This window comes from Fopius arisanus, unplaced genomic scaffold (genome assembly GCF_000806365.1).
Source record: "Fopius arisanus strain USDA-PBARC FA_bdor unplaced genomic scaffold, ASM80636v1 scaffold00002, whole genome shotgun sequence".
Taxonomy (NCBI): Eukaryota; Metazoa; Arthropoda; class Insecta; order Hymenoptera; family Braconidae; genus Fopius; species Fopius arisanus.
In genome coordinates this window covers 279,672-297,929 of record NW_011887741.1, presented here as the reverse complement: position 1 = coordinate 297,929, position 18,258 = coordinate 279,672, and the positions used below count along the sequence as shown (strand labels likewise).

The 18,258-nt window shown below is 40.7% G+C and overlaps 7 protein-coding genes across 9 annotated transcripts; 3 read left to right on the top strand and 4 right to left on the bottom strand.

Annotated features, from left to right (window-relative positions):
- The first annotated feature begins 1,445 nt into the window (after positions 1-1,445).
- Tpi (triose phosphate isomerase) lies at positions 1,446-3,158 on the top strand. Its single transcript, XM_011303432.1, has 3 exons — positions 1,446-1,664; positions 2,027-2,280; positions 2,411-3,158. The coding sequence occupies exons 1-3, from the start codon at positions 1,556-1,558 to the stop codon at positions 2,789-2,791; spliced, it is 744 nt and encodes a 247-aa protein (XP_011301734.1). The 5' UTR covers positions 1,446-1,555; the 3' UTR covers positions 2,792-3,158.
- On the bottom strand, positions 3,157-4,287 carry mRpL20 (mitochondrial ribosomal protein L20). Its single transcript, XM_011303442.1, has 3 exons — positions 4,091-4,287; positions 3,686-3,796; positions 3,157-3,480 (listed from the first exon to the last, which is right to left on the bottom strand). Exons 1-3 carry the CDS (start codon positions 4,175-4,177, stop codon positions 3,232-3,234), a joined length of 447 nt encoding a protein of 148 aa, XP_011301744.1. The 5' UTR covers positions 4,178-4,287; the 3' UTR covers positions 3,157-3,231.
- On the top strand, positions 4,060-6,579 carry Sas10 (UTP3 small subunit processome component Sas10). Its single transcript, XM_011303453.1, has 5 exons — positions 4,060-4,082; positions 4,313-4,413; positions 4,661-5,205; positions 5,656-6,260; positions 6,389-6,579. The coding sequence occupies exons 2-5, from the start codon at positions 4,397-4,399 to the stop codon at positions 6,476-6,478; spliced, it is 1,257 nt and encodes a 418-aa protein (XP_011301755.1). The 5' UTR covers positions 4,060-4,082; positions 4,313-4,396; the 3' UTR covers positions 6,479-6,579.
- LOC105265767 (10 kDa heat shock protein, mitochondrial) lies at positions 6,544-8,025 on the bottom strand. Of its 2 annotated transcripts, XM_011303476.1 has the most exons (3): positions 7,867-8,025; positions 7,223-7,387; positions 6,544-6,924 (listed from the first exon to the last, which is right to left on the bottom strand). In XM_011303476.1, exons 1-3 carry the CDS (start codon positions 7,867-7,869, stop codon positions 6,778-6,780), a joined length of 315 nt encoding a protein of 104 aa, XP_011301778.1. In that variant the 5' UTR covers positions 7,870-8,025; the 3' UTR covers positions 6,544-6,777. The 2 variants fall into 2 exon arrangements, with proteins under 2 accessions (XP_011301778.1, XP_011301768.1); XM_011303466.1 differs by lacking the exon at positions 7,867-8,025 and having other exon boundaries at positions 7,223-7,396.
- A 1,173-nt stretch (positions 8,026-9,198) lies between these two features.
- On the top strand, positions 9,199-12,533 carry LOC105265728 (60 kDa heat shock protein, mitochondrial). The gene is made up of 2 exons (XM_011303395.1): positions 9,199-9,330; positions 9,911-12,533. The coding sequence occupies exon 2, from the start codon at positions 9,911-9,913 to the stop codon at positions 11,627-11,629; it is 1,719 nt and encodes a 572-aa protein (XP_011301697.1). The 5' UTR covers positions 9,199-9,330; the 3' UTR covers positions 11,630-12,533.
- On the bottom strand, positions 11,955-15,488 carry LOC105265730 (nucleoporin GLE1). 2 transcript variants are annotated; one of them, XM_011303411.1, is made up of 2 exons: positions 15,180-15,488; positions 11,955-14,999 (listed from the first exon to the last, which is right to left on the bottom strand). In XM_011303411.1, the coding sequence occupies exon 2, from the start codon at positions 14,992-14,994 to the stop codon at positions 12,970-12,972; it is 2,025 nt and encodes a 674-aa protein (XP_011301713.1). In that variant the 5' UTR covers positions 14,995-14,999; positions 15,180-15,488; the 3' UTR covers positions 11,955-12,969. The 2 variants fall into 2 exon arrangements, with proteins under 2 accessions (XP_011301713.1, XP_011301722.1); XM_011303420.1 differs by having other exon boundaries at positions 11,955-14,995.
- Positions 15,489-15,579: 91 nt separating this feature from the next.
- Dbp80 (putative ATP-dependent RNA helicase Dbp80) lies at positions 15,580-17,716 on the bottom strand. Its single transcript, XM_011303381.1, has 5 exons — positions 17,546-17,716; positions 17,085-17,397; positions 16,755-16,967; positions 16,065-16,640; positions 15,580-15,913 (listed from the first exon to the last, which is right to left on the bottom strand). The coding sequence occupies exons 1-5, from the start codon at positions 17,603-17,605 to the stop codon at positions 15,660-15,662; spliced, it is 1,416 nt and encodes a 471-aa protein (XP_011301683.1). The 5' UTR covers positions 17,606-17,716; the 3' UTR covers positions 15,580-15,659.
- Between the last annotated feature and the right edge of the window lie 542 nt (positions 17,717-18,258).

Genomic DNA, 18,258 nt, shown 5'->3' with positions numbered 1-18,258 from the left:
GGATGTAGACAAACGCAGCGCCACTAGATCCCTCGCTTAAAACTCCTTCGATGTAGACAGCACAGCGTCACTGCACCACTCGCGTTGGGAGTCCTTCAATGTAGACAGCACAACTCTGCTTTCCCTCCGGATCTCTTTCCACTGCTTGGCCGCTGAATTCCGATATCACCGCTGCTGGCTGGAGCTCTGGACCGGACGAAGATCAGGAGCAAAGTGATCTCTGCCGGCGAAACGCCGTTGTTTTAACCCCTCCGGCGGTTGTAGCACCGCTCCAATCAGAGCTACCCGTGCTACAATTGGCTCGGCGGTCCTGCGCGCAGACTCTATATAGGGACCTGCGCGTTGCTTCTTAACTTCACTTTAACTTCATCCGTCAACGCGTCAGCATCGGGAGAAACATCTCTTCAATAACGCCCGGCACTTTTCAGAGCCATAAAAATTTATGGCGAAGAACAATTTTTTTCACCAGCGTTAACATTGTCGAAAAATTCCAATGTGTCTTAGACAATTCCCGGTCGAATTAAAAATTCACTAAATAATGAATAGAAGTAAAAAAAAGAAATGAAAACATTTACAACAAACTCAACTGTTAAATCTAATCAGAGCGTTAGATAATATGAAGATTATCCTGCGTAATAAATTTTTGTGGCCCTGAGAAGGACCGGTGGTTTTTGTTCAATCATTCAAGAGATGCAGCTCTCAGTTCTCACTCGAAGACAGATGAAGTCAAAGGGAAGTTAAGAAGTAACACGCAGGTCATTATGTAGACTCTGCGCACAGGATAGCCGAGCCAATGACATCCCTGGCAGCTCTGATTGGAGCGCTGCTACAACCGCCTCAGTGATTAAAAGAACAGCATCTCCTGGCTAATCCTCATTTCGTTCCTGATCTTTTCGCGGTCCAGAGCTCCAGCTAGCAGCAGTTCCAGGGAAAGGCAATTAGCAGAATTAAAACTTCGAGAGAAAAAAGAGTGGCGCTGTCTACATCTATGAAGCCATAATGCGGGTGCATCCTGATGTTGGCGTATCCAGAAAGCGGTGGATGATGACCTTGTCCTTGAATGGCATCTGCAGAGAATTGATGTGGAGGATTCGAGGTTAGCGATCGAATTATGAAATTTCAATTGCAATGTTCAGTCGTGGACGGGTGAATTGGAAGGTATACCGTAAAAAAAACTTCCGGGAAATTTTCCTTGGAATTAATATTTCAAAAATATCGATATCCGGAAAGCAACCGATCGGTGCTGACAGTCAATTTAAAAAATTCGATTTATTTATTAACAAATTAACTGAAGAATCAATCAATTAATTTTTTGAACTCCTGCAATCATCACTTTTCATTTTTTACGGATTAAAAATATCGATAATGTAATCCACTCATCGAGAGTTGAGAATATCGAATAGAAAACGTCGACTTACTCAGAAAATCGACCTCTTCGATTAGTCGTTCATCCCTCCCTACAGTGCGCATGAAGGTCAAAGTGTCAGGAGTCTTATTCCAAGTGCAGTTCGGAAATTCTCGTTAATACTCAAAAAATATCGAATTAATCGTGAAAATGGCGAGAAAATTTTTCGTTGGTGGCAACTGGAAGATGAATGGAACGAAAAAGGAAATCGACGAAATCGTGGCATTCCTTAAAGCAGGACCACTCGATCCCAATGTCGGTACGTGATCATTTTTTCTCAATGATGTAAAGTACATTTGCACCTCCAAGGCCAACATTTTCTATTTCAATTTTTTTTGGGCCATTTTTTTTGGGATTATATAATAATATTAATTATGGTTAACATTTCTTTTACATTCTTCCTTTTATTCAATTTTTCTTTCTCCGGCATTTATAAAAATGGAATGATGGAATTAATTCAGTGATTTAATTGACTAATTAGTGCTTCATTTTTTTGATATCATTTATTGAATTAGTTAAGTTATTCCAGGACTTGTTACTTAATTTCAGTTTCGAATACAATAAGTGAAATTTTATTAGATTATAAATACCAATCAATATTGTATTATTTTTTACGATCAGAGGTTGTCGTTGGTGTCCCTGCAATCTACCTCCCCTACACGAAGAGCATTCTCCCGAGCACAATAGCTACCAGTGCCCAGAACTGCTATAAAGTACCCAAGGGAGCATTTACCGGCGAAATCAGTCCCGCCATGCTCGTGGATAATCAGATCCCCTGGGTGATCATCGGTCACTCGGAGAGGAGAAACGTCTTCGGGGAGTCCGACGAACTCACCGCCGAGAAGGTCGCACATGCTCTCGAGGGTGGTGTCAAGGTGAGCCCAGAGGGTTCATGATAATATATAATAATAATAATTTATGACCAATGGTTAAATTCAGGTTAAAATGTCTCTAAAAATATTTTAAACAATCCCAAGAAGTCCATAAATATTCGATTGTTCACAGGTGATCGCCTGCATCGGAGAGAAACTCGAGGAACGCGAGGCTGGAAAAACCGAGGAGGTGGTGTACCGACAGACGAAGGCAATCGCCGACAAGATCAAGTCCTGGGACAACGTTGTCCTGGCTTACGAACCGGTGTGGGCTATTGGCACAGGAAAAACAGCGACCCCGCAGCAGGCCCAGGAAGTCCACGATCAGCTGAGGGCCTGGCTGGCTAAAAACGTCAGTCCAGCGGTTTCAGAAAGCCTCAGGATCATCTACGGGGGCTCCGTAACAGCTGGAAATGCTAAAGAGCTTGCTAAGGAGAAGGACATCGACGGATTCCTCGTCGGAGGGGCTTCTCTCAAACCTGATTTTGTACAGATCGTCAATGCCAAACAATAATTACGCTTCCAGTAGAATCGAAGCCAGAGATAAGGATGAGATCGTCAGGACAATAGGGACACTGGAGATTATAATAATTTTAGAAATCAGGGCTGAAGTGGTAAAAATATCCTCCAACTTCCGTTGATATGGAATTATTTTTAATTAATTTCCATGGGCTTTGGGATGGGAGGTAATTCATGGAAATCGCATCATCGAGTGATGAGATACATCGAAAATCCATTTTTACCACTTTTTCCTTCGATCCACATTCATCGTTTCCTGAAGATATTTTCGAGGAGAAAGAGTCTATTCACTGTTGGCCGTTGATAATGTATATTCAGGTGTCATTGTGATGCCTCAAATAAAACCTGATGCACAGATCGTATTTTTTGTGTTTTGCAAACGTTTTATTAACTTTTTTATTAATGACTGTTGGTTGTGTGCTCTTAATTAAGTGATTACTTTATCATTCCTCGAGTGATTACTCCTGGGGGGAGCTCGAGGTCTCTGACTATGTTCAATCCATCGAGTTTTGCTCTAGCCCAGGCAATTTCAGTGAGGGATTTGAAGGTCCGGGGCTCCCAGATTGCCAGATCCACGAGAACTTTTCTATTCAGAAATATCTCACTCCGTGCCAAACCTTCCTTCAGAATTTTAAAATCAATTCCATGCTCTTGACAGGCTCCGTCGAGTCTCTTCGCCCATAACTAAAAAATCATGAAACTATATTAAATAATATCGATTAAACTAACAATAATAATAAAATTATTTATTACAACAGATAAATCTTCAAATCTCAACTTGAAGAGCAAAAAAGGAATGGAATTTCGGGGAAACTGGAAAAATACACAAGGTCATTTTTAATAGGTTGAATATTTAGTAATTGTAGTGGTGTTAATTGTTTATAATTACATCGTTCAATTGCATTCGCTTTATTTTTCTTCCTCTGGAGGAGAACATCATGGAACGCTGGAATCTTCTGATTGTGATAGAGTAACAGTTCCTTCCACGATTTCTGAAGTGCTGTCGACAAAAAATAATAAGTAGTCTTCATTTATGAATAACAATCAATTAACAATAGAACCAGAACAGTACGAAAATGATATTTCTACTTCTGCTAGAGGTAGGCATCAGATAACAATTCAAAATAAATAATTATCAATATAAATTCAAAAAAACTTGCATGTCATGCAATAAATGAATAAACAAATTATCTGATAGGAATTATTAATTGTTGTTGATTGATGACAAACAGGGGATTGTGAAGATATTCGGCAGGATGAGGTAATGGAATTGCAAAATCTCACAGGTACTCACAGCTGCAATTTTAAAGATTTTCCTTTTCCTCCAGAACTGATCGGGTCCCCTGCATCTCGCAAAAAGTGTCACTGATTGAAAAACCATTGCTAATTACCCCAGACACCTTATCAATGATTTTATTCCGCAATTTCTTTGCTCTCTCTTCAATTTTTCACCGGGAACTCGTTTTTCCCTCTGAAGGAAAAGGTTATGTTCGATTATTTCACGTTTTTTCTTCAGGTTTTCTGATGTTTTCTGGGCATGTCCGAACGCACGTGAGAAACAGGCACATCAGTTGTTTAAATAATTCGTAAAACACTCCAAATGGGACCTAAAAAAAAGTAAATATTCATTCAATAAGTAGTTACTGATTAAGTGAACAATTTATTCAATTGAATTAGTGCAGGATTATTTGTAGTTAGCAGAAGGCAGAGAATTTGGTTATGTGTATTTGTTGTTGGAAGAAATGATTCTGGAGAAGACATTAATAAAAACAAAATAAATGCTGGAATTTACTGGAATTGAATATTTAATAAATAAAGAGTACAAACCAACTTTTTAAAATGATAAGCTTCTTGTAATTTTCAGAACGAAGAAGGATTTCAAGGAGTTCGAAACCTTCGAAGACGATGACATAACGAACAGCGAAGACGAATACTCTGAGGGTGAACTGGAGCTTTTGGAGAAGGTCCGGAAGAAACGAGTGCAAGAGAACTTCGACAGTGACGATGAGGTCCTTGGTCTGCACAACGACGAGGATGACGACTCCATGGAGTCGGACATCGAGCGGCCCCAAGAGGAAGACGACTTGCCTGACGAAAGGGCCTGGGGCAAGAGGAAGAGGACTTATTACATGACGGATTACGTTGATCAGGACTACGCTGGAACAAACGATAAAGACATGGAGCAGGCTGAGCTCGAGGAAAAAGAGGCAAGGAACATCCAACAGAGGCTCGCCCAGCAGCTCGATGACGCCGACTTTGGGCTCGAAGGAATGCAACTCCCCGAGGCCCAGGATAAACCTGATGATGAGCTCGTTAAAACTGATTTCAGTAAATTAACTAAAAGGGAGAAATTGGCGCTTGTTAATAAGGAGAGTCCAGAGTTCGAGGCCTTGGTCTGTGATTTTAAAGGTAAATCCATTTTATTTATCACGTTGATTAATTCATCAAGTTACTTATTTATAATTAGTATCTGGAAATTTATTTATTGATAAATATAGTATTTTAATCATTTGAGAAACGATTGTGGATTTGTCAGTTGGTGGAATTGTTTAAATTTTCGTTTAAAGTCGTTACCCAAAAATGTATAATAATGATTTTCTATGAATAATATTACACAAAAGTCTTCAGAGGATCCCTCCATCACAGAAATTCTGATCAATGTCCATAGAAATTCAGGAATAAAAAAAGAATTATTAAGACTAAAGATGCGACGAGAAACGCGACCATAAGAACACACATTGGGATTACACAATTAGTTATTCATATTCATCTGACAATTCCCTGAAGATGACAGTTCAGATTGAGTCTCGATTGTTTTTCCATTCGATTTTGACGTTTGAATTTAATAAATTTTCATAGAACGCATGAACGAGGCGAAAGACATCCTCTCGCCTTTCTTGAAGCTAGCGGAGGAGGAGAATTGGCCTGATTGTCCTGCGCTGAATTTTCTGAGAACAAAATATCAGTTGATTCTGAATTACTGTGTGAACATAAATTTCTACCTCGTCCTGAAGGCGAAGAAAATTGCGATCGTGGATCATCCAGTGATCAAGCGATTGGCGCAGTATCGACAGCTGATGGCTCAGCTGGAAGAGGGCCAGGGGAAGATCCTGGAAGAAGCTGTGAAGATCCTCCAGGCGAAACGCGAGGGTCGAGTCCTCCACAACGTTGTCGATAGTTCTAAGACCCTCCAGAGGGAGAGGAAGAAGTTGAATGACATTCCTGAGGATGTGGAAGGTGAGGAGGGAGGCCTGGACGCCAGTGAAGACGACGAGGCGATGGAAGAAGCCGTCGGAGATGACGGCGTGGAGGAGGACGTCGCACTCGACGACGGAAAGCGACCGATTAATTATCAGATCGCGAAAAATAAGGGACTGACACCTCACAGGAAGAAGGAGCAGCGGAATCCTCGGGTTAAACATAGGAATAAGTATCGCAAGGCGAAGATACGCAGGAAGGGAGCGGTGAGTTTTTTTTTGGGTTTTCGGAGGTGTAATTGTCTCATTATCTCAGTAATCTCATTGTTTTTTCTTGAAGATTTTTTCTTTTCTTCGTTCGGATAATTGTAATTTTAATTTTATTTTGATTATAGGTAAGAGAAGTGAGGAAGGAGTTGACTCGTTATGCAGGAGAACTATCCGGTATCAAGGCCAGCGTCAAGAAGAGTATAAAGATAAAATAAATGAATTTTTTATTTCAACAATTGAATTAATTGGAAAAATGAGGTTTCAATACAAACATCGGCGATTCATTACGGAATAAACTTTTTATTCTTTAGAAATATGTATGAAACAATGGTATTCTATTCTAAAATGTAACAGACTTAGAAACGAAGAACGAAATGTGGCTTTTCCCATTTTTAGAACTTAACCCTCGTCATTTTTGTGATCTCAAAATCATTGAGAGAAACTGGCAATTTCTGGGGCTCAATCAAAATTGAAAATTGTCTTGTGTTTGAACACTTGGAATCCTATCGTTATATTAAGCCTCGAGCTTCGCGAGGATGTCCGATTCACGGAAAAGATGGAATTCCTTCTCGTCATCCTCGAGGTTGACCTTGGTGCCACCGTATTCTGGGAGAAGGACAGTGTCTCCGACCTTTACGCTCAGAGGCACGTGCTGTCCACTCTGAAATATAATTAATAAGTGGATTAATTTCTCCTTAAAGGAGAAAAAAACAAAATCGCTTTCAACCCTCTAGTTTATTATGACTATCTCTAAATCTAGAGCAAGTGCCGAAATTTGTGTAGAAACTTTTTTGTAGTCCTCGGATTTCCAAGTGAAAAAGTTATCGTGTAAAAATTCCTTATTTCCCCCAGATTCCTAGATATCTTCCAGAATGGATTAATTCTCGCTCCAGCTGATTAACAATTCATGACTGATTATCGTTCCAGCTGATTAATAATTAATCAAAGAAGATACTAACCTCGTTCCTGGAGCCAGGCCCAATGGCAACGACCGTTCCCCTCAGTACTTTAGCCTGTGCTTTTTCAGGAATAATAATTCCCCCTTTGGTTTTAGTAACAGCCTCCGCTCTCTGGATCAACACCCTATCCAACAATGGAATGACTCTTTTCGCAACTGCGGCTGCCTGCATCATAAAAACACCTCTCATTAAATTAAATTATTCCATCAAACCAAAAAACCACATTATCGAGAGAAATTTTCATAAGAACGCGCCAATGAAGAGTTAAAAACCAGAAAATTACCCAAAGCAATTCGTCTCCGTGAAATATCTTCAAACCCAAGAGAGACAGCAAAATCTTCGTATGAACTTTTTTGCAGCTCTCGTTGCACCCTACAAATGAGGTTCTGATAAAAATTTCACTATCTCGCTCGGATTCCGAGATATTCCCCGGAAACGTGAGAGGCAAACAAGTGAACTGCAGCTCTTCACTCCACAATTCAGATCTAGTTAACCTGATTAATATTTAATTCATTGATCAAGTATTTTCTACCCCAAAAAAATTCGATTACACTATTTCGTGGAAAGGAGTCGACGATATTCGTCGGTCCGAGAGGGAATCGGTAGAAATGTGAATTTGTCTTGTTTGTCGGGATTTTACTCACCATTTTAATTAGTTAATTAATAGATTAATTATTCCAGAGATATCGACCGGCGATTCGGTGAGCACGTTGTCTGAATGTAACCTAACTGTTGGTGGTGTCTTCCTGCTGGTTTCTCGAATCTTCCAGTCGATTTTCCCCCATTCGTCGGCCGTATCACGTGACCAATCGATTTCACCAGTCAACGATTTTAATTACGTAACGCGCAAAGATTCAAAGACACCCGATGGTGGCGCTCTTCAGGATGATGAAATTCTCAAAAAAAAAAGTCGATCCTCAATTTTTTTGCCTTCTCTCATGTTCTTCAATTAACAAGAATTGAAACAACCGAATATTATGTTTGAGAATGAAATTGTGTCTTTAATTAATTAAGAAATTCATTAATTAAATGAAGATTTCATTTTGTTATATTTTATATTGGGATTATTTCATTTATACACTTCCAGAGGACTCACCCTTTTTCGTAATTTTCCTTTTTTTATAATCAGTGAAACATTAGACAATTTAAAGCTTCAATAAGTACGAAATAATTTGGTTTCAGTGATGATAATTCTTGGAATATCATTCATTTTTTATTTTCTTTAATTTTTGTTGAATAAACAATTTTAATTTGTCAATATAATTCAAGATTATCAAGATTGCTGACATTATTATTCATTTTTCTTCAACAACTAGACCATTCGGTTTCGCTGCAGATGAATAATTCAAGAGCACATCAACAATCATTCAAATTGATAAGAAGTTATTTTCCACAGCAAGAAGATAGCTGAGAACTCTCTTATGACCACCAACTTATCCTTTAAGTAAAAAATCAAACCAATCGATTCCTCACCAAAAATTGAACCCAAAAAAATCGATAAAAATTTTTTATAAATTTATAACAATCTGCACCGAGCAAAAACTCATTCCCCTAATTAATTCATAATTTTAATCTATGAATTCCTCAATTCCAGACAAAATCCACCAAAGAACCAAAAATTTCCAGCAAACATATTGATTCCATGTCTTCAATCGTTGCGCCATTAAAAAATGTTCCTGAATTAATTTTCTTTCTAAAATAATGAATTTCTCAGCGGCCGGATGATTGCGTCATATCGTAGGTTCTAGAAGCACATGGGATCGTCTGAAAAAAAACCGTGAAATCAAAAAAACCATGAAATAACAAGAACATTTCAACGGTAAATAATAAATTATCATTATTGGGAGGTGGAAAATCCTTTACCGGCGATTGTTGACGGGAAAATCGGGGGAATTTTCTGGATTTTTTGGAGAAAATTCTGGGGTTAGACTAGGTGCAATGCGGTGGGGTGAAGTGAGGGGAAAGGAGAAAGGGGGAGGGCACATGTGATATGTGCGGACTTCTCTCCATTCATTCTACTCGGCGTAGACAACGTGCGGGCACGAGGCTTCAATTTTTCACTGGAAAATTTGGATTTTCACTGATTCTACTCACTCCACTCATTAAAGGTAATTAGATGCCCCCAATTATTAGTTTCTCTTGCAATTTAATTAAATTTTTACGAGGTGAAGTAGTTGTTTCATTACGGGGCTCAGGGCTGCGCCGGCAAGGGTTTTTTGATTTTTTTTTTTCAAAGAATTTTTTTAGGCAGTGGTTTTTTGTTTTTTTGGGGGGCGGCAAGTGCGAGGGGAATTTGCGGATGTAAAATTTTTAATTGGATATACGGTTTTTTTTTTATTATTACTTTTCGGTGGAAGTCCACGCGGTGGTTTACATAACCACATTTTTGAGAAGAGGAATTCAGGATTTTTTAGAGACGATTTTTTTTCGCGTTCTGGAGTTTATTGGGGGTAGAGAGGTTTTTTGGGAGTTTTTGAGGATTTTGAACGCATTTTGAGATTTATGGGTATCGAACCTTTTCATTCAGTTGCAGAATTTATGGGTGAAATTAATTTCTGGAAATGTTTTTTTTACTTATTTCATTTTCAATTTCACTTGAAAAAAATAATCTTTAACATCTAGTAGTAATTATAATGAATAATTCAGTAATAATAATTTATGGAATTAATTTATAATGTTAATTTAAAGATGTACAGATTACCAACAATGATGCGAGGTGTGGCTTCACGCCAGCTGCAGTACCAAGCAAGAATGTACGCCAAGGACGTGCGTTTTGGTCCAGAGGTGCGTGCCCTGATGCTCCAGGGTGTGGATATCCTCGCTGATGCTGTTGCAGTAACGATGGGCCCAAAAGGCCGTAACGTAATCCTCGAGCAGAGTTGGGGAAGCCCGAAGATCACCAAAGACGGTGTCACAGTTGCCAAGGGAATCGAGCTCAAGGACAAATTCCAAAATATCGGAGCTAAACTCGTCCAGGATGTGGCGAATAACACCAATGAAGAGGCTGGTGATGGCACCACCACAGCCACCGTCCTGGCTCGAGCAATCGCCAAAGAGGGATTTGAGAAAATCAGCAAGGGCGCCAATCCCGTTGAAATTCGAAGAGGTGTCATGATGGCTGTTGACAAGATCAAAGAAGAATTGAAGAGTCTCTCGAAACCGGTGACAACACCCGAGGAAATCGCCCAGGTGGCGACGATCTCAGCGAATGGCGACACAGCAATAGGTAATCTCATTTCCTCAGCCATGAAGAGAGTGGGAAAAGAGGGTGTGATCACCGTGAAGGACGGTAAGACCCTCAGCGACGAGCTCGAAGTTATCGAAGGGATGAAGTTCGATCGTGGCTATATCTCTCCGTACTTCATCAATTCCACGAAAGGTGCTAAGGTTGAATTTCAGGATGCCCTCGTGCTCTTCAGCGAGAAGAAGATCTCTTCAATCCAGAGCATCGTCCCAGCTCTGGAGCTCGCCAACTCTATGAGAAAACCTCTCGTCATCATCGCCGAGGACATCGATGGAGAAGCCTTGACGACTCTCGTCTTCAACAGACTTAAGATCGGCCTGCAAATCGCTGCTGTCAAGGCTCCAGGCTTTGGTGACAACAGGAAAGCAACTCTCCAGGACATGGCTATCGCCACTGGGGGAATTGTCTTCGGTGATGAGGCCAATCTCGTCAAGATCGAGGACGTGACTGCCAGTGATCTTGGTCAAGTGGGTGAGATAATAATCACAAAAGAGGATACCCTCCTGCTGAAGGGCAAGGGCAATAAAAAGGACATTGATCAACGAGCTGATCAGCTTCGAGATCAGATCGAAGACACGACATCAGACTACGAGAAGGAGAAGCTCCAGGAGCGTCTAGCAAGATTATCTGCAGGAGTTGCTGTTCTTCGGGTTGGTGGTAGCAGTGAGGTAGAGGTGAACGAGAAAAAGGACAGAGTCCATGACGCCCTCAATGCCACGAGGGCAGCAGTGGAGGAGGGAATCGTCCCTGGTGGTGGCACTGCCCTCCTCAGGTGCACCCCAGCCCTGAAAAATCTTAAGCCAGGGAACAGTGATCAGGCAACTGGAATTCAGATTGTAGAGAATGCCCTTCGAATGCCTTGCCAGCAGATTGCAGCCAATGCTGGGGTTGATGCCAGCCTGGTGGTGGCTAGAGTCACAGATGGAAAACTAGGGTATGATGCCATGAACAATGAATATGTTGATATGATTGAGGCAGGAATTATTGATCCCACGAAAGTCGTGAGGACTGCTCTCACTGATGCTGCTGGAGTCGCATCATTACTCACAACTGCTGAAGCTGTCGTCACTGAAATCCCCAAGGAAGAGTCACCTGCTATGGGGGGAATGGGTGGTATGGGTGGCATGGGAGGAATGGGTGGCATGGGGGGTATGGGAATGTAAAGGGCACGGGGTAAGACTGAATTACTGATTTCAAACTGTTAATCCAATCAAATCATACCCATATCTCAGGAACTTGGGAATTTACAAAGAAGATAAATGAATTCGTTAATTAATTAATTAATTCATCAGTTCATTTTTCAGTTGTCTAAAAAAATAGGAATTTTTAAATAAATATCAAGAGATATTTTTTTTCAAGGAGTAGAATTTTGTGAGATCTTCTTTATAAATTCACTCGCTCTCGAGATATTCGGAGTTCAATCGGGATAAAAAAACGTTCCAGGATATTTTTTGACTTTTAATTTGTTCTTCTTTTGTTTCTGTTGGGTTTTTTTTTCGAAGGGTTGATTAGATGGGACCTGGGGAGCCATCTCCATAACGACAAACATTCGACGATTATCTTACATTAAGATTGAGTGAAATAGCATTTCCATCGTAATGAAAACTTTGTGCTCTATTGGGGAGGATTGAAGGGATTATCAGAGGATTTTGGCTGCCACTGCCACGTGGGCACTTAGTGTTAACACTATTAAGAATAGGGTTCACTGAATTCAATGGTTTTTTTGGCATGTCTGGCAGTGAAATGGTGAGACAATTTATCGAAATCAATTGGCAGTGCCTCGTAAAATCTAAAGGGCCTGAAAAATTTCAATCCCTCGCAAGAAGACGTGTCACCAATTCACTGTGCAATCCATTTTCACTTTGTTCGAATAAAAATTGTGAATTCCAATTGCGCTGCGCAAATATCCTGTGCATTGATAAATGAAAAAATGTTATCTGAGTGTTCCTGTTGAAGAATGGAAGTGTAAAAATATCTTAAAATACCGGTTTATCCATAGTACATGTTTTTTTAACAGTTAATTCTTTATTTTTCACTATTAGTCTAAATAAAAAAGATGAAAATACATACAGTCGTTTCAAGTAATTCATTTTCTACATTTTATATGTATTTTGTCCATCGGATGTTTAATGAAAGCTGAAAGGACAGATTTGTTGTTTCGAGGTCAAACTGATTGGGGTTTATCCCGCATTCAATCTGGTTCAAATATGGAATTGAGAGACGAAGCAAAACCGACGAGATTGCTTTTTCAAACATTCAAATACTCTGCAGTTGATGAAGTGAATGACTCAAATTCAATATTCTTAATTATTGATTTAGCAAGAGAAATATCGACTTGATAGGAATATGTTAAAGGACTTTTTTGTAGTCGATAAAATTCCCCACAAAAAAGGTCATTTCATATTTCTTCCGAAATTCCAAAGTTTCTCTATTAAATCACTATTAAAATTTCACTTCATAATTTTTTCACTGATACCTTGAATCTCTTAAATTCACTTCACCCTTACGTCCCCCACCAGAAATTCCCAGAGAGTTGCCCTTCAGGTGGAGCAATGACGCCCTTTCCAATGACATCAGTCAAAAAATCCTTCAACGGTGAGATAGCAAAATTTGAATCTCCTGAATGCTGCACGAGCAACGAATAATAATCCTGAGCAAGAACCCTGAGCATTTTCTTGAATTGATTTGGATAGCAGAGGAGCATGCTGTGTCCAGTGGCCTCGAGGAAGACTTTAATGAGTTTAGGATAAATCTCGATGGCATCGGCCCTGGGCTGGGTATTGAGAATTGTGGCTAACCACGTCCAGGCATTTCCCAGACCATGGGGATGACACGGAATTACGCCCTTGGGGAGTTTTGTCGTAATTATAGCCGCATAGAACCTCATCAATTTCTCCATCCTCTTGAAAAAAAGGGCCTCGTCCTCCCTCGTTCCATCAGGATACGTGTATCCTCGACTGCTCCAAAAATCCTCGTCACTCTGTCCCTGGAAACGAGGCATCACCACTGGTACGGTGTAGGGACACTTTATGTGGAGATACGATAGAACGAGATTCCCAAAATCTGCGTACTGAGACCACAGAGCCACTACTATTGCTGCCAATGCATAAATCCGCCTGAATTTCTGTTCTGCGTAGCCCTCGACTTCATCTACAATGGTCTCAGCCACAAGATTCATGGCAAAAGCCATCTCCATAGCTCCTTTCCCTTGGAAGCTTTCCAAAAATTTTTTAAAAACCTCACTAAGAGGTATTCCCCCGAAGGAGATCCTTTTAATAAGAATATTGAGTTTTCTCTGACAATCCTTCCGATGTCTCCAGTCAGGGTCTACCTGGTCGAGGCCTTTGAATGTCTCCTGGTACCTCTCCACAAAATTCTTCGAGTTCAAGTACACCTGTATGGCTTTCACGTCAACAGTGGCGTCAAGACCCTTCCCCTCAGGAACTGACTCCACAGACTCTACACGTTCTACACGTCCCTGGGCTCTATTGGAGTCTAGACTCTCAGGAGATTTTTCCAAGTGTCCTCCATCCACTCCATCAGAATGTCTTTCAAGAGTTCCTCCTTGACCTCCAGAGCCTACGGGTGTTTCCCCAGTGCTCCCAGAATTCTCTCCAGGATCTCCACAACTCCCTCCAGGTCCTCCATGTCCTCCACTACTCTGCATCAGTGCCTCCTGTTCCTGTCTCGCCCATTCCTCATTAATTCTGTTTACCTCTTCCCTGCAGGCGACAAATACCTCATCAGCCTCCCTCAGGACCTTCTCAGCAGCCGCCACGTCATTACTCGTTAATCCACCAGCCTTGCCACCCTCGATGAGCCCATCGATTCTCACGCTGAACTCCTTCAATCGACTTGTAAAAGGCCCCACAATACTAGCAATAGCATTTTTATTCTTCATCGATGTCATAATCCTCGCAATATCCGTATAATTCTCAGTGAATCGTGCCCTACACCCCACGATCTTCTGCAGGCACTCCTCGTGCTCCTTCAGTCTCCTATGCTCATTTGCCTCCTTCGCCATCCTCTCCTGTCTCTCCTGAAACCTCTGGGCCTGTAGTTGGGCCTCATGGCGACGTCTCAGCTCGTCCTGTTGGGCAAAACGTCTCTCTTCTGCATCCTGTTTTGCCTTCTCAGCTTCCATCTCTCGTTCTCTCCTCGCAGCCAATTCCACTCTCATCGACTCCTTCTCTCGCTGGAGCCTCTGGAGGAAAGCCTCCATGTCCTTTTTCCTTTTGTCCACTGCCTTGAGGACTTCCTCACGACGCAGCACCTCGTTCTCGTGGCGGATTTTTTCGATGGAAAATGTGATCCCTGGCTTTTGCTTTGAGCCTGGGGACTTTGTCGGCCTTGGGGGACTGATATTCGTCGAGTTCCTGTTGTTCTCGGAGGAGATCTCCACTGGGGACCTGGGGGGAGACGTCGAGTCGGGGCCTAGGGTCACACGGTCCACCGAGGACGAGATTTTTATCGCTTTTGTGAAGACTGACAGCCGGAGGGCGTCGAAGTCCACCGATAGATCCCCCATCCTTCCTGGAACAATTCGTGAATCTTTTTTTTTAAATAGCAACTCATAAATAAATTTTATTTATGGGATAAATTTTAAATTAATATTCTAAAAATTCTATAGAATTCGTTGTGATACAAATATTTTAGGATTGCCATTTGGGAATTATAGGTGTGAATGAAAAAATAATATTGAACAAGTTTTACCTTTTTGTATATTTTCTGCAGATGAAAAACTCTTGTAAGCCAATCACTTCGGAATTTATTATCAATCAGGATTTATCCAGTATTTTTAACAACTTGCAATGAAGGAATTTAGGTTATGTGGTGAAAGCTTCGAACTTCTAACCCAACGCCATATTGAATTAAAGGGAGGGCTTTTTCATTGGATCAATTCATAAATTATTTCATTTAAATTTTTATTCAAATTTATCAATTTTTTCCACTTATCGAAAATTTGTATTCATAGCTCTTTAATCTCATGTTACTGATCCTGATCATTTATTCGAACTAATTTAATCAATTGAAGTACAAAATAAATATTCCCATTTATCCAATAGATAAAATCTGTCAGCATGCACAGAGAATAATCAAATCATAGAGTACATTCATGTGAATACGAAAGGTTTATTAACTCGATAACTTATAGTATTGAGGATAAGATTAAGTTGACTTTCGAGGTATTTGTTACTGTCGAATGACAGCCTTGAGATCACGACAGCCGATATCCAAGAGTTCGATTTTCTTCCCGAAATGTCGTTCCATGTCTCTGCAGATTTCCATAGCCTGCGGAGAATCGATTAGATTTATGGCAATTCCTTTCTTCCCAAATCTTCCCGTTCTACCAATCCTGTGAAGATACGTCTCGTGATCTGCCTTGCGTTGCTGATCAATCGGAAGATCAAAATTCACCACCAGAGACACCTGATCCACGTCGATGCCTAGAAAAAATTAAAAACAAAAATTTTCTCTTTAAATTTTCTCGTACATCATTTTTTTTTTATTAACACAATTAAATTGTTGTGTAAATTTTTAATTTTCCCATTGATTTCGGTCCTCAATCCCTGAAGAAATAAAGTATTTGATAATTACCTCGAGCCAGAACATTGGTTGTAACCAAAACAGTGACACGACCCTCTTTGAAATCATCAAGAACAGTAATTCGATCAGCGACAGTCATATCCCCAGACAAAACAGCAACAGTGAATCCCTCATTGATCATCTTGTCAGCGAGCCACGAGGCAGTTCTCCTCGTTTGACAAAAGATAATAGCTTGCCCAGTGAGATTAGTATAAATGGTTGTGATGGCGTCATACTTCTCGTCCATGTCCTGGCAGTTAACATAAAATTGTTTAATATTATCCAAGCACTCCTCCTCCTTCAAAAGTCTGATGATCATAGGGGAATCGACAATTATCTCAGCAAAGTCCATCACAGCTTTCTCATAAGTAGCAGAGAAAAACATAATCTGACAGGTCTTAGGTAACATTTTGTGAATTCTGATGCACTGATCCTGATGGCCCTGAGTTGCAATCATTACGTCTGCCTCGTCCAGAACGAAAACCGTTATTTTATTCAGGTCAAAAAATCGGAACTTCAGAGACCAGTCCAGAGCCTTTCCTGGAGTACCAATTATTATGTGTTCTGTGATTTTCTCACCGCGGGCCACTGCAAATCAATGAATGATAGATTTATGAACTACTCAATTTATGAAGTTAGATCGCTTCTTTCACGAAAATTTGTGCAAAAAAAAAACAAATAAATTTGACATTTATTACTTACTCTCTTCACCCCTCACAGCGTACTTTATTTTTATCTCAGGGCAGTGCTTGGACATTTTGGCAGCCACTTCCCCAGTCTGAATAGCTAACTCGTAAGTCGGGGATAAACAAAGGACCTGGGGGTAGGGTTTCGTCGTGTCAACTCGGCTCAACATCGCCAGGACGAACGCTGCGGTTTTTCCAGTCCCTGACTGCGACTGGGCAATCATGTTTCCTGGTGAAAACATACGTGTAAAGGTCTTCCTCAACAGGAAAAATATTCTATTTGTGTTATTAATATTTGATTAGGCAATTAAACGGCAGGGATTTGATGGAGATGATTTGTAATTACCTGGGGGATCAGCTAGCAATGTGGGAAGGGCCATTTCTTGGATTTTTGAGGGCTTGATGAATCCCATGTCGTAAACACCTCTGAGAAGCTTCTTCTGGAGTTTCAACTCCTCGAAGGATTTCACACTGTACAGAGGAGAGTGGGGATTCTTTCGCTGAATTTCTAGCTCCTGTGTCGAATCCACGAGAGACTTGTGGAGAAGTTTTCTGAGGAGTGACTCCTCCGCTGCTGTTGGGGTTTTGTCTGTCTCGTTTCCATCAACTCCATTCGTCTCAGGGGATTTACTGTTCTGATTTACTGATAAGTTCGTTACCTGGTGGAAAGACGGACGTAATTCAATCGTTTCAGAGATCTAAGTTGCAAGTCTTTCAGTGGACAAAGCCCCGAAAAATACTGGAATAATTCTCGATAGCCCTGGAGAAGGTTAAGTTAGTGTTTTCTTAGTAAATAAAAAAACTCACAGCAGATGCCAGTTCTCCTTCTTCTGCAAGTTTTCCCCAGTCAACTTTACCAGTCGTCATTTCGATCTATTGAGCTCGAACAATTCCTGAAGATTCAATAATTACCCAACTGTTGTTTACGATTAAATAAATTTATTGCAAACGAGGAGTCTCACCCGAGATTATGGGAGATTGCTGAAGTTTATAGAAAGGCAACAGACAGAGTTTCCTAGTGGTGGCGTGTGAACTAATCAAGAGAATTAATTATTCTGTTGATAAGGAAGAACTCGATGTGGAGAGTGTCGATAATTGCAAGAGCGATATATTTCCATTTAAATTTTTAAATTTTACTGAATACCTCCTCGATTCTCTGCTCCCCTGATATTTTTTCGAAAATTTCGAATTTTAAAAATCCAGTGAATACCTCCTCGATTGCCATGCTCCCCTGATACTTTTTTGAAAATTGCGAATTTTCAAATTCCAGTGAATACCTGCTCGCCTCTCATGCTCCCCTGATACTTTTTTCAAAATTTGTCATTTTTCAATTTCAGTGAATACCAATCGTCGTATCTTGTCAAATTGAGACTGCCCGTGTTCTGTACGCATGGACGGTGTGCGTGCGTATGCAGGGAGTATCGCCTGGCGACCCCCCACTCGAGCGGTCTTCTGTGCGCATGCAGGGTGTTCTGTGCGCATGGGGAGTGTTCTGTGCGCATGGGGAGTGTTCTGTGCGC

Bases quoted from the DNA above. Each gene is read 5' to 3' on its own strand.
- Tpi (XM_011303432.1), top strand. From the start codon at position 1,556: ATGGCGAGAAAATTTTTCGTTGGTGGCAACTGGAAGATGAATGGAACG. The intron at 1,665-2,026 runs GTACGTGATCAT...TTTTACGATCAG, and splicing joins ACCACTCGATCCCAATGTCG to AGGTTGTCGTTGGTGTCCCT. The intron at 2,281-2,410 runs GTGAGCCCAGAG...GATTGTTCACAG, and splicing joins CTCTCGAGGGTGGTGTCAAG to GTGATCGCCTGCATCGGAGA.
- mRpL20 (XM_011303442.1), bottom strand. From the start codon at position 4,177: ATGGTTTTTCAATCAGTGACACTTTTTGCGAGATGCAGGGGACCCGAT. The intron at 3,797-4,090 runs GTGAGTACCTGT...TTTTGTCGACAG, and splicing joins AAATCTTTAAAATTGCAGCT to CACTTCAGAAATCGTGGAAG. The intron at 3,481-3,685 runs GTAATTATAAAC...ATGATTTTTTAG, and splicing joins AGCGAATGCAATTGAACGAT to TTATGGGCGAAGAGACTCGA.
- Sas10 (XM_011303453.1), top strand. The intron at 5,206-5,655 runs GTAAATCCATTT...AAATTTTCATAG, and splicing joins CTTGGTCTGTGATTTTAAAG to AACGCATGAACGAGGCGAAA. The intron at 6,261-6,388 runs GTGAGTTTTTTT...TTTTGATTATAG, and splicing joins AGATACGCAGGAAGGGAGCG to GTAAGAGAAGTGAGGAAGGA.
- LOC105265767 (XM_011303466.1), bottom strand. From the start codon at position 7,396: ATGATGCAGGCAGCCGCAGTTGCGAAAAGAGTCATTCCATTGTTGGAT. The intron at 6,925-7,222 runs GTTAGTATCTTC...ATTATATTTCAG, and splicing joins GGCCTGGCTCCAGGAACGAG to AGTGGACAGCACGTGCCTCT.
- LOC105265728 (XM_011303395.1), top strand. From the start codon at position 9,911: ATGTACAGATTACCAACAATGATGCGAGGTGTGGCTTCACGCCAGCTG.
- LOC105265730 (XM_011303411.1), bottom strand. From the start codon at position 14,994: ATGGGGGATCTATCGGTGGACTTCGACGCCCTCCGGCTGTCAGTCTTC.
- Dbp80 (XM_011303381.1), bottom strand. From the start codon at position 17,605: ATGACGACTGGTAAAGTTGACTGGGGAAAACTTGCAGAAGAAGGAGAA. The intron at 17,398-17,545 runs GTGAGTTTTTTT...TCTTTCCACCAG, and splicing joins AAGGAGAACTGGCATCTGCT to GTAACGAACTTATCAGTAAA. The intron at 16,968-17,084 runs GTAATTACAAAT...TGTTTTCACCAG, and splicing joins ATTGCTAGCTGATCCCCCAG to GAAACATGATTGCCCAGTCG.